This window comes from Plectropomus leopardus, chromosome 10 (genome assembly GCF_026936395.1).
Source record: "Plectropomus leopardus strain MGB_pleo_1.0 chromosome 10, ASM2693639v1, whole genome shotgun sequence".
Lineage (NCBI taxonomy): Eukaryota > Metazoa > Chordata > Actinopteri > Perciformes > Serranidae > Plectropomus > Plectropomus leopardus.
The window spans coordinates 4,403,913-4,417,008 of NC_142185.1; the positions used below are offsets into that span (position 1 = coordinate 4,403,913).

Consider the following 13,096-nt stretch of genomic DNA (forward strand, 5'->3'; position numbering starts at 1 on the left):
TCACACGAGAGGGTGTGCTTTGACATCATTTGTGGACAGTAATCACTGAAGTACCACATACGACATTAAAGCATGCCCTTTTGTGGTAATATTGCAATTATACAACTATTACTAATAAAATAAAATATACAATCAAAATCTATTCATGTTCAGGGGCTATTAGCGCTCAAAATAAAAAGCTTGTGCAACTGTTGTTTCACGTTCCAACTTGAGTTTATACTTGGGCTGGCTATACCTGGGCTTTCCCAAACTAAATACCTCAGACATAAACACAGAAATGCTCAGCTTGCTCAGTTTAGTTACAGCCAAGATATCTGCTGAAAAATGTTGCTTTTTTTCAATATACAGATTTAGCTACTACATCTGCAAAGTTTATCTGTATTTTTAAGCTAGCAGTGCCGTATCGCTGGCATTACACACATCTTTACAGACTGAGTAGTACTCTCCAAAAATTCACATTTTTTGTGTTATTGTTGTTGTTGATATGATTTTTAAAAAAAATAGGTGCATTTTATTTTTAATATACAGCTTTATAAGTGCTGGGTTGCTGAAGACCCGAAGTATACAGGAATGTTTGGGGAAAAAAACAAAACAACATCCTGCATTTAAGGGTTAACTGACTGGTTAAGTGGTTTACCAAGTACTGGAACTAGAACTAGAATGTTTCTCAGCCAACTCTTCCCTTTGCCTCCAAAAAATAAAAATTAAAAAGAACTGCTCATATGATTTTCTTTGTGCTTAGCACCAGTGATATTTTCCATGTTGATAAATCATGAGGGCTTTATTGAAAGCTTCATTTGCTGTGTGAAGATCAAATTGAGGGCCTGTTTGCTGGGCTTCAAAGCTCGCTTGTAGGCTCTTGTGAATGCATTAAAACAGATGACTTGTGAAGGAGAGAGCGAAGAAAGCTGATTGACAGCGTGGGCGTGTAATTAAAATCTGTAGACAAGCGCGGGGCCAAGGGTCCTTATTAAGACCAGGCTGTATATTCTCTGCACAAATCCCACATGCATCTTCTCATAACACTCTAACTCCCCTTTAGTCTGGTCTTTTAACTTAGAATCCTCTGACTTTTATATCCAATTTCTGAGCTAGTCTAATTTGATTCTCTTTTAATTTCAAAGCCAACTCCGTTCACAATGACTGCTCAGAAGGAATACCAAATTATAGCTTGTACAGTACAAGTGAACACAAAGGCTAAACACAGACTTCTCTTTGTCTCAACAAAGCACACTCGCCGAAAAGCTCGACCAAACCTCACACTCAGTTTAGATATTTTGCATAATAGCCCTTTTTTACTGAAGTGTAGGGCTGCTTTGCTTTTGTGTGGCATGCCACAGTAGGTGGGCACCAGTCCAACCGTAGATTACATTTGTTGTTGCCGAGCTCTTTTCTCTCCCCAGCTGCACATAAAACAACACGGCACCGAGGCATTCAGTCTCACTGTCTGTCTGTCCATCTCCGTCTCTCTGCAGTTTGAGGGCTGTGCCAAAGCTTACTCTCGCCTGGAGAACCTTAAGACCCACCTCAGGTCCCACACCGGGGAGAAGCCATATGTGTGCGAACATGAGGGCTGCAACAAGGCCTTCTCCAACGCCTCAGACCGGGCCAAGCACCAGAACCGCACACACTCTAATGAGGTATGCCAACGCACACACATCAATCAACTGATTTACCAAGCAGGAGCCACCGTTAGCTTAGTGCTTAGTGTAGTGCAAGTTATGCAAAACTAGGGGGTGCCATCATGAATCCAAAAAAATATATAAAATACAAATTTCACCCCCTTGGCTTTTTTCTCAAATAGCACAGGTGATTTACACAGCAGACATAATTGTAGATTTTGGGGGACTGTTAACCAGTTACACACACAATATCGTATTAACTGTATTTACAAGTTACGAGCACATGAAAGGCCCTCCAAAGTCATAATTACGCATGGGAAATTGGAAAAAAAAGACACCCGAGTTGCCAAGTTGGGACGTTTGCATGACGTGTCAGGGCAGCAGAAATAGCGTGAAGCATTGAAACAGTGTCAACAATTGATGCTAAAAAGATAATGGATTTTGTAAAGTGAAAAACAAATTAGACCACCGCACACTGAATGACTTTACTGTGATTTTATTCATGAGTCACGTGACTAATTATCAACATCGCCTCTCTTCCTTTTTTTTTAACAATACATATATATATATATATATATATATATATATATATATATATATATAACAAAGTGGAGCAAGTCCCCTCCCCCCACCAAATAAGGACTTCACAGGTTCACATATCCAAGCACATTTTTATTTATCAAGTTTATTTCAATTTATGCAGTCTTAATGGCGAGTCTGCTCACAAAGGAATCAAATGCATACAAACAATCGTAAAAACAGTTACACAAGATTTCCCTCTACACCGTTCCGTCCAGACTCCACGTTAAAACCACATTACAAGAAAACAAACATCAATATCAACTCAGACTACTCTAAATACAATGCATATTTACATATATCATACATAAATAAACCATGTACCAAATGAGCTGCATCACAGAGCAACTTCTCACCTCAACGCTCTCAACCTGCTTCACACTGGCACCGCCTATTTACTAGTAAAACAATATCAGCCCACTTAGCCATCATCCCACCCAGCCTTCATCCCACCCAACTCATTCACATTTAAAAGTACGTTCCTACCACTTCATTCAGCCTCAGTTCAGGTGTCGACAACACATGCTGCCACAATACGCTTGACGCTCCCTTATAGTGACACAAGCCAAGTGCAGCTCTAAAGCTGCCATGCCTTACATATAAATACAATTTTCAAAAGTGAGCAATTACAAAAGCATGACAATATTTACAAAACATATCAAAAAAACATAAAGTAGCAAAGATTTCATGATTGTGACTTGTGTGTATTTATCATACCTGTGGATGCTCATGTCATTTCACTGGGCGAGCCTGAAGAAGCTTAACACGTCACTTGAATAAAATCAAAGGCAAAGTTGTTTAGTGTGCGATGGTCTACTTTATTTTTCACTTTTATATGTTTCTGCCACCAACCGGCACCTGACAATCACACTGGTTGTGCACGGGGAGTTTTGTTCATTATATATTTTGTTTATTGTTCCTAGTTGCTATCATATGCTTTCAGTAGTTGCACATTTTAATGAATGCATCTATTAGCTGTAGCAAGCAAGCAAACTTGTAACTATAAAGTAAACTATAAAGGCAAGTTTATCGATAACAACATTATTTTAATGATAACAATGTTATTTTATGACATGAGTAGCCGACTTGACGTCATAAATGCATAAACATGGTGGGTAAAAAATCAATGTTTGTTCAATGGTAAGAAACTTTTTTTTATTATTAAACATGTTAAATACCACAATGTTAGCTGCTGTCCATATAGAGTGACCTAGATTAAATATAAAAATATATGCAAATATGATATATAGTATATGAAATACATTAAAACTAATATATATATATATATATATATATATATATATATATATATATACATAAAATATGACATAATGAGTGTCAGCCTTTCAAAATCAAAATTAGCGAAACTGACGTCCCTAGGGGGCATGCAAGGGACACACGCCTCCTCAGTATTCAGAGCGTGTGCATTTCTGCCAGCCAAGAAAACATGAAAAACATGAAAGAGGAAGAGGACTTTTATTTTGGCAAAATTAGAAACATTTCTAGGAACTGCACAAATTTGCATCTAGAAATTCCCACAATGCAGGAAATGTGTGTCTGATACATTTTGACCCCCTGTTTCATATGTGACTATGTCCTTACAGCAGATATGTACACTCTAACAGGACAAAAAAAAATTTGATATCAGTCCGACTTTGAATCCCTCTTGGCAGAAACCATATGTGTGTAAGATCCCGGGTTGTACCAAGCGCTACACGGACCCCAGCTCTCTCAGGAAGCATGTCAAGACAGTCCATGGACCTGAAGCCCATGTCACCAAAAAACAACGAAGCGACGCACCTCCGAGACTGCAGCCACCCAAAGGCAATGGGGAGAATGAGGCAAATTCCAGGCTCGGTACGAGAGGCATGGACGGAAAGATTGAGGCCAACAGCACCTCGAGAGGAGTGGAGGACTGCCTACAGGTGAAATCTATCAAGACCGAGAACTCTATGGTGGGTCCCGATCACGTAACTATAAAAAGTCATCTCACACAATCTTCTTTGACAGTTCAGAAAATGTCCGTGTGCAGGAAACGTATTTTAACCTTTAGAATTAGATTAAAAGCATCTTTAAAGAAACACATACCACTTTCAGAACTCTAAATTATCAATGTCACCCTTTAATATGAGATGATCATATAATTGCATGCTTTTGTATGTGTAGGAGAAAGACATACTTATTTCCTACTGTTTCCACTTAACTAATATGCTAAGGTAAAATGTTTACTGCTGCACACTTCCTAACTTTCTGGTTGTTGCTTGAACTTGCTTCTCTCAAGTTAACCTTTCTAATGGACAGACTTCACTGAGGTGAGCAGTTAAACTGTCTCTCCATCTTATCGGAACTCGGCACGGGGAGATGTGTGAATGTGACCTCATGCTTCATACCGCATTGTTGCATTGTTGCACTGTTGCATGATGTAAAATGTTCTTTTTGCATGATAATCTATTTTCACAAACCTAAAACATCCTCCTTTGTATATGGGATGCACGCATATGCATGTATGGAGACATACAGGCTAGACAGGCTAATATCAAACTGTATTTTTCTGTCCAAAAGATCACAGGCAGTAGTCTCTGGTGTCGGGCAATGATAAAAGTCATTGTCACATTAATATTCATAGGCTGAGACTGTTTTAGAATGTGTGCTGAACAAATAGTGCCAGCATCAAGCTGAGATCAAGACTTCTATTCATTTACAGGGCAGTTTGAATTACTGTCGTCACTGGATTGTTCACAGAACTCATCTATTATCCACTTGGTTGTAAATAAATCAAGTTCATTGATAATTAATGAGATTATGGAACTGTAGACCTACATTAGTAATTACAAAACACCATTACAATCAGAATTTCTTAAATGTGGTAATTATTTTATATTGAAGAATACATAATGGAGTTCTGTGAACTTGGCATGAAACCATAGCTTTTATTAATTTATTTTCTATTATTATATTTCACTTTTTTCGTCTTTTTTGTTAGCATATTGTTATCAGTGACACCAAAGTAGAATATTTACCTGTAGAAAACTGAACAATGAACCAGTATTGTTTTGCTCCACCAGACATATCAGTCCAGTCCTGGCGGCCACTCCTCATGCAGCAGTGAGCCGTCTCCTCTCAGCAGCGCCAACAACAACGACAGTGGGGTAGAGATGGCCATGCACAGCGGGGGCAGCTTTGGGGACCTCAGTGCACAGGATGATTGCCCCATGGTTGACTCCACTGTTCCCGTTGGGGGACAGCAGGCTGGGGTGGGGCTTCAGTTGAGGAAAGCTGTGGGCCATGGTGGCGGGGTCACCATCAAGCTGGAGAACATCAAGAAGGAAAGGCTGAAGACAGTGAGGGACTCCTGCCCCTGGGTCAACTCTGCACCACAGCCATTGCAGGGCCAACGCAACAGCATGAAGCTGCCTCCCATACCTGCAGTTGGTAAGTGAGAAAGGTTGAGGAAGTCTGTTTGCTGACATTCTTTAAGTCCTTTAGTAGTGGAGTGAGTCCAGTAGCCAAAACAACCACACGCAGTAATGCTAAGTCTATAATTTTGAATTTAAAATTTGAACACTTATAAATTAGTTGTTGTCATTATGTAATAATGTCCTTTGCATCTGCCAGGTTCCCTGCTGGAGAGCTCCAACATGATGAGTAACTCAAGCGGTTCATATCCTGGCCAACGCATGGGTGACCTGTCTTCATGTGAAGTAACGTTGCTGAACCAGCTCAATGAACGCCGTGATAGCACCACCAGCACCATCAGTTCAGCTTACACCATGAGCCGGCGCTCCTCTGGTATTTCACCCTGCTATTCCAGCCGCCGGTCAAGTGAGGCGTCACAGTTCGGTGCTAACCGCCACAACAACATCAGTTCGGCTGACTCCTATGACCCAATCTCCACTGATCTGTCTCGTCGCTCCAGTGAGGCTAGCCATTGTGGAGGTGGTGGTGTCAGTGGAGGAGGTGGAGGAGGTCTCCCAAGCCTCCTTAGTCTGACACCAGCTCAGCATTATCGACTTAAGGCTAAGTATGCTGCTGCCATTGGCGGAGCTCCACCTACTCCTCTCCCCAATATGGATCGGATGAGCCTGAGGACCCGCATGGCACTCTACAGTGATTCCCAGGAAGGCTCGTCGTACCCATTCCATCAGCCACCCTCTGGAACTGTGCCTCGGCGATGCAGTGATATTGGATATGGCAATCGTAGCATGATGCCCCATGAGGTACCTGCCAACCTTCCACGTCGTGCCAGTGATCCAGTGCGCCGTCCCACACTGGACCCTCTTTCCTTTCCAAGGGTTCAACGTTATAACAGCATGAACAACATGAACCCCCTGAATGGGCCATCTTCTGAACGCCACCAGGCACTGGCTATGCAGGGCTACACTCGCTCTGATGGCAGCCTGCAACGTTACCCATTTGCCCCGAGACCACCTAGCATTTCTGAGAATGTAGCCATGGAGAATATGGCAGTAGATGGGATGATGATTGGGGGGGAGCAGAATGGGGAGGATGACATGGTGCTTCCAGATGATGTGGTGCAGTACCTTAGGTCCCAGAATTCTGGCCCCTCGGGTCAAAACCCCGGGCAAGTGGACTACCATTCCAACAATCAGACTCAGGGCTACCAGACAGGCATGGCTCCACCAGCTTCATTTTATGCACAGAGGAGGATGGCCATGGTGGATGCCAACATGACTCAGTCTGGTCAGGACATGCAGTCCTGTCAGATGGGACCTGGTGGCTCCCAGCAACCCTTCTCAGCATCATCGGACAATATGAACAAAAATAACATGCCAGTGCAGTGGAATGAGGTGAGCTCGGGGACTGTGGACACTACAACCAAGCTCTCCAAACAACAGCAGCATTCGCTTAGGGGGAACCTAGCTGTTGTTCAGCAGAGGCACAATTTTGGTCCCCTCCAAGGACAAGGACAAGGCCTAGGCAGCAACCAGCAAGTTGTGCCTATGAGTCAGAATTTGTCTATGCAGGGATATGGGAACCACAACAGCCAGAGGCTGATGAACATCTCTCACCAGCAGCAACAGAGGCAATGCAACAATGTAAACTTTAGTGAGCAAATGAGTCCTCAGCAAGGGTTTGGCCAAGAGGCAATCCCAAATTGTTTATCTGGGAGCACTAGCATGAGACCTCCCCGGAACAATGTGGCAGATCCAGAACTGCAAAGTTGCAGATCAAGGACACAGGCTGATGGGTATTCCCATGTGAACCAAGTGGATCAGCAGCAAAATTACAGTGTTCTCTCCCAGCAGCAACAGCACAATATCCATAACGGAGGCAGAGGAATGTTACAACCAAGGCCTCCCATAGAGCCCAAGTCTTTTGCCAGACAACATACAGGTTCTAGCCTGATGCAACCAAGTCGAATACCCAAGTCATCTGATTTGATTGCCTATCGCAGTACTGACACCTCAGAGGCAAGCCCAAAGAGGCCCAGTGGGTTAGCAGCCCACAACAGCAATTCTGAAAATCCAAACTCTGCCGTGCTCTACACAGGACAGATTCATATGTTTGAGCCAACTTCTGTCAGCTTCGATGCCCCTATGTCCCCCACTGCCAGCCAGGCCCCTGCCAGCAACGCCACAGCTGCAACTAACATGGCCTCACCAGGAGTCAACCACGTCTCCAGCAGTACGGTGGATTCCTCCACTGGTGGATCTGGTGGCACGGAGCATGCCCAGATCGACTTTGACACTATGCTGGACGATGGGGACCACTCCAGCCTAATGTCGGGCACCCTGAGTCCCGGCCTTCTGCAGAGCCTCTCCCAGAATTCCTCACGTCTTACAACACCCCGCAACTCTGTCACCCTCGCGTCTGTACCGGCAGGGATTGGCAACATGGCCATAGGTGACATGAACTCTATGCTCACAGCCTTGGCTGAAGAAAGCAAATTCCTCAACATGATAAGCTGAGAGCAATCAAACACCTCATCATCCATCCAGTCTTAACCATTTCTACATCAGGAATATATGGAGTACACAAAGCACTGATTGAACAAAGTAAAACTGGCTATTTCATATTTTTTTCTTCATTGTCTATAGTTATATGCTTATCTTGTAATATTTGCTTCAGATTAAAATATGTTACATTTAAAGAAAAATAGTAAGTATAGCTAGGGTTAAAGACAATTTCTATCATTATTTGTTAAAAAGCCATACATTTTACATACAAATATATGATAACCCCAGGTATATAAATGCATCTGCAAACGATCGCCATTCAGTATTTGCTGGTGTAATAGCTCTACACAGTGGTGCACTGAAAGCAGTTGAAAGTAGTTCTCACATGTAGTATCTTGCTGAGGACATCAGTGCTGAGCATCCGAGTATGACATATAAAACAGAGTTATCAGGAAATGGACATGAAATGTAGATAACAGGTAATATTTTCTCATGAAGACCTTTATGTGTAAAGATTATACTCTATGGTACTTGCTTTAAGTTATGCTGTTGACTTGATGTTTAAACTACGGCTGTCAAGGTACAGTAACCTATGGGTACTAGTCATTTACAAAGGATGACAAATTCTCGATGAAATTCTTTATGGGTTTTTTTTGCGCTAATCATGTAGATTGGGAAAAAAAACTAATCTCACAAAGCTAAGCTGCAATTTTCTGTACCTTTTACGTATATGATGCATAAACTGTATAAAATAACAAACCAAGCCCCACAATTTTAGCCACTGGTTTTTGTACTCATGTTTTCAAGCCTTGAGTTTGGTATTTTGGCCATCACCATCTTAGATTTTTGGAGCCAGAAGTGACTGTATTTGGACAAGAGGGTAGATATTACCCTAACGCTAGCTGCTAGCTTAGTTGGAGCATTTACAGCATTGGTTAACTGTAATTATGCTAATGCTTATTTTTTGCTTGAAAAGAACAAGCTCAAAGGTATTCAAACAAACTGTACTTACGGCAAAAGCTGAACGTCTGACGTATGGTTCAATACCTAACCAACACCCATAATTATGCATAACTTTAGGCCTTAACAATATTCAAACAGCTCATATAATAAGACAAAGAAAACCAGGCTGTAAACATGTTTATTTCTGTGGTTAAGTTTTAATATATCAATATATAATATCATTCCAGGAACTGCAGTTTTTGGCACTCCCATCTTATACAATACAATAATTAACCTAAGACGAACCTGAAACACAAACTGTTGCTAAGTAATTTTTGACCAGGGTTAAAACTTAGTCACGTGTCTCAGAAGGACATACCTAGCAATGTGTGTAAATTTTATGCAGGCAAATTATCACAGAAATACAATTTATTTTTACTTTATTGCAAAACATACAGGTGCTCAAAGCCCTGAGGTTAGAGTACATGATCAAACCATGCATGTGGGAAGTGATACATACATGTCCGTAATGAAAAAAAAAACTGCTATTGCAATTTATGTATGCACATAATTCAGCTATCTTGCCACATAAGATAACTGCCATTACAGAAACCTGTCTTTTATAAAAATTTGAGTTTCAATTACTCTTAGATTTTGGAATAAAGGTTATTGGTGATTCTGAGTTAATTTTCCTCACACATTTTTACGACATCTCATTAATTCAATATGCAATTGTTAATACCCTTCAACCAGAAATTTGCAGCTAATTGGAACTTACAAAAAAAAAAGCATTTGACAGCCCTAGTTTAAACACGTGGTTGTACAACACTATGATCCACAGATATTAAGTGCTTCTTGATCATAGTCTGAGCTCTTGGGGATGGTACTGTAAAATCAGATTTCCTTCTTTGCCCACTGGATCAGAGGCATTTACTCTCCATGGTCCTATCTCACAAGGGTAAATGATTGAAAAGGACAAGGATATGCCTCTGTGTTAGTCTATCAGGGCACATGAACCCATGTGTCTGACAAGGAGCATTCTCTAAAAGAATATACAAGTACCTCTGTGTGTTCTCAGTAGAGATCCAGTCCTAATTAACACATTCATAGCGCCCCCCTCGCTGTACCCCATCCTTCCCCTGGGGTCTGGATGAACTGCAGAGAGTCCAGGATGGGACACAGACTTTGATAATGAAATCCTGTTTCGGACAGAATAGGCAAACTAGCCCTGAAAATTCCTCCATTTTATTATGTTTGCTGAATTTTTTAGTAGCCTTTAAAATGTTTGTGTGTATGCTACCATTCACTTTTACTATGCTCAGTGTGTGTGTGTGTGGGTTTGTGTGAGTGTGTGTATATAGCTTTTGTACATTTCAAATAAACTATCTCCTTCTTTTTTCTGTATAAATTCCTGCGTTGTGTCTTCTTTGATACAACACAGTCTGTGGTCCCTGGAGGCCACATGAAAGTAGGGCTAGCATGCTACAAGTGAAAGCACATTTGGCATGCTCTAAGAAGGCTGTCGAGTACAGCTTGAAAGGCAAACATTAGTAAACTCACCGTAGTTATGTGTGTAAAGGATGCACACACATAAAGAGGATTCTAAGAAACAGACATTTATAAAAAAAAATCTTGTTTTGTAAGGATGAAGTAGTTGGTAATAGTTTTGGTGTGAGTATTATGAGCAGTTTCAAGTACGAACTTTTTTCTTTCTATCCAACTACACCCGCCACCCATATCAGAAGGCAGACATCTCTACAGCTAATTTCTCAGCCCATTCTCATTCCAAACTTGTCAGATACCAGCGAAAATCTGCGCCAGTCTGTCTGTCAATGCGGCTGCACGGAACCTGTTGTGTCCATATGATACATTGCTTGAGGGCATCAGGTTGACACACTGCCAGCAAGAGCATAATATGAGACGCTGGAAAGTCTTTGTAGAGTGGGCCAGCCTGTTCTCAAATCATCATCAATCTTTTGTAGTTTTTTTTTGGCGTAAGATCCCGACACCAAAATCCACCTTTTGTGTCTGCATGATACAACTCTGGATGTTTTCAGCTGAGAACACAGCCGGACAGAACCATTCGCAATGTTATTACACACCACCAGACAGCACCTGCCATGGCAGCATGATACACAGATTGGCGGCATTAGTTGAGAACCCGGCTGGACAGAACTGGTCCCTTCCACATGATTTGCCCCTGGATGTCGTCAGGTTGGACCGCTGCTGATAACGTCATGATATAATGAGCACAAAGGACCCTCTAGGGTTGGCAAGCCCATTCCCATTCCAAAATCGTCAAATGCCGCTGTTTTTGCAGTTAATACAACATAAGATCCCCATGCCAAAATCCACTTTTTGCATGGGCATGATACACTGCTGGATGTTATCATCTGAAAACACAGCAGGACAGAACCATTCACAGTATTATTACACACTGCCAGACAGCAACCTGCCATGGCAGCATGATGCAAAGATGGGTGGCGTCAGTTGAGAAAACAGTAGGACAGGGGTACAGGTAAGTTTGTCTTTAACTTAGGTTGCCTTAACATTGATATAACACCATAGTTTTTGCGTTGCCAAATGAAACCAATTTTCTTGCCTACTCTTTGCTCTCGTCTTGGAGTCAGGTCTCTTCAGATTTCCCCATAATGCAGTGAATATGCTTCAGTTATGCAGGAGTTACATTTGTTACACTTCCTCTGCATATATTTATGTAGATGCCCTGACCTTCTGCTAATGAAAAGATAATGTATTACTTTCAGTAGTTGTGCTTTTTATCCTTGATTCATCATTCTCCATACTACAGCAAAAGAAGAAAAAAAACCTCCAGTTTGAAAACCCAGGTGAAAAAGGATACTCCATAGGCACATAATGCATATAGAGCAGTTTCTAAACTTAGATGGCATGTTGTCCAAAATTAACAGTGGCAGGCTGGCCCTGAAGAAATGGGTCTGAGAGCAACATAAAACAGGAAAGAAGAAAGGCATGTGAAGAAAAAGGAGAGGAAAGGAAAAGTCAGAGAAAGTGAGAGCTACTGTCAAGTGGTATTGGGCATAGAAAGAGGTGGGGAGCATGAGAGAGATAAGGCAAGGGAATGGGGGTATAAGAAAACACGCAGAGTGCTAAAAGAAAGAGAACAAATCACTTTTAATTTGACAGCAAATTCAGCTGGGGACTGGTTAGAAGTGGAGCCCACTGATTGCTTTTGCCACTGGAATTCCTTATTCTCTTAGAGAGAGGATGGGAGAAAAATAGCCCCAGGGTAAGGAGTCTCACCAGAGAGGAGAACAAGAGGTTAGTGAGGCAGAAATGGATGATTAGACAAAGCACACAGATGAGGAGAGATGGTGAGCTCTGTGACGCACACGGCTTCATACTGTAAAACAGGCACAGACATACAGCGCAATGCATCCACATGCAAGTCATCACCCTGTTTCCTTGACAACGCTTGGCAGTAAATTAAGACTTTAAAGTTAAGAGTGAGATTTTTACTGTTCATGGCACCTGCTCTTTAAGTTTTATTAAGCAGTCTTTTGCCACTTGGGGGCAGACTACTGCAATGAGTTAAAAACAATGCAATATGCAATGGCCCTATAAACTCTATATGCTAAAAAGTTCATAAACAGAGCCACATTTGGTGTCACTTGTGATGATGGATGAGTTCAACAAACCCTGGACTTACATGCAAGAGTCTGGTGTTTGCTTCCTGTCTGAATGTGATTTTTTTTCTACACCTTACCATGTGCCTCCTTTCCCTAATCCTAACCATCCGTGACTTTGTTGCTTAATCCTAACCATCTGTGCCAGAAGATACTTAAAGTTAATAGTCAAATTGCAAAATCAAGACTTCTTTAAAAAAAAGAACTTTAAACAAAAAACATTGCATTAGACAAAGAATGTCAGGAACAAATCCTTTTAAACACCCAGTCTGATCGTCGAAATAATAAAAGGAAAAAAAATACAATTGAAACAGTTTTTCTGAACGCACTTCCCATTAGCTGCAAAATCCAGCATGGCAGAAGGAGGTATTCA

General features: G+C 41.6%; 1 protein-coding gene across 2 annotated transcripts in view; it reads left to right on the top strand.

Annotated features, from left to right (window-relative positions):
- Nucleotides 1–10,469, top strand: part of gli2a (GLI family zinc finger 2a) — a 114,078-nt gene extending 103,609 nt beyond the window's left edge. For both annotated transcript variants that reach the window (XM_042494559.2, XM_088082863.1), the window contains 4 exons: nucleotides 1,476–1,640; nucleotides 3,875–4,156; nucleotides 5,267–5,633; nucleotides 5,817–10,469. In XM_042494559.2, the coding sequence (XP_042350493.1) occupies nucleotides 1,476–1,640; nucleotides 3,875–4,156; nucleotides 5,267–5,633; nucleotides 5,817–8,131 (3,129 nt within the window). In that variant the 3' untranslated portion in view covers nucleotides 8,132–10,469. The remainder of the gene's footprint in view (nucleotides 1–1,475; nucleotides 1,641–3,874; nucleotides 4,157–5,266; nucleotides 5,634–5,816) is intronic.
- Nucleotides 10,470–13,096: the final 2,627 nt, after the last annotated feature.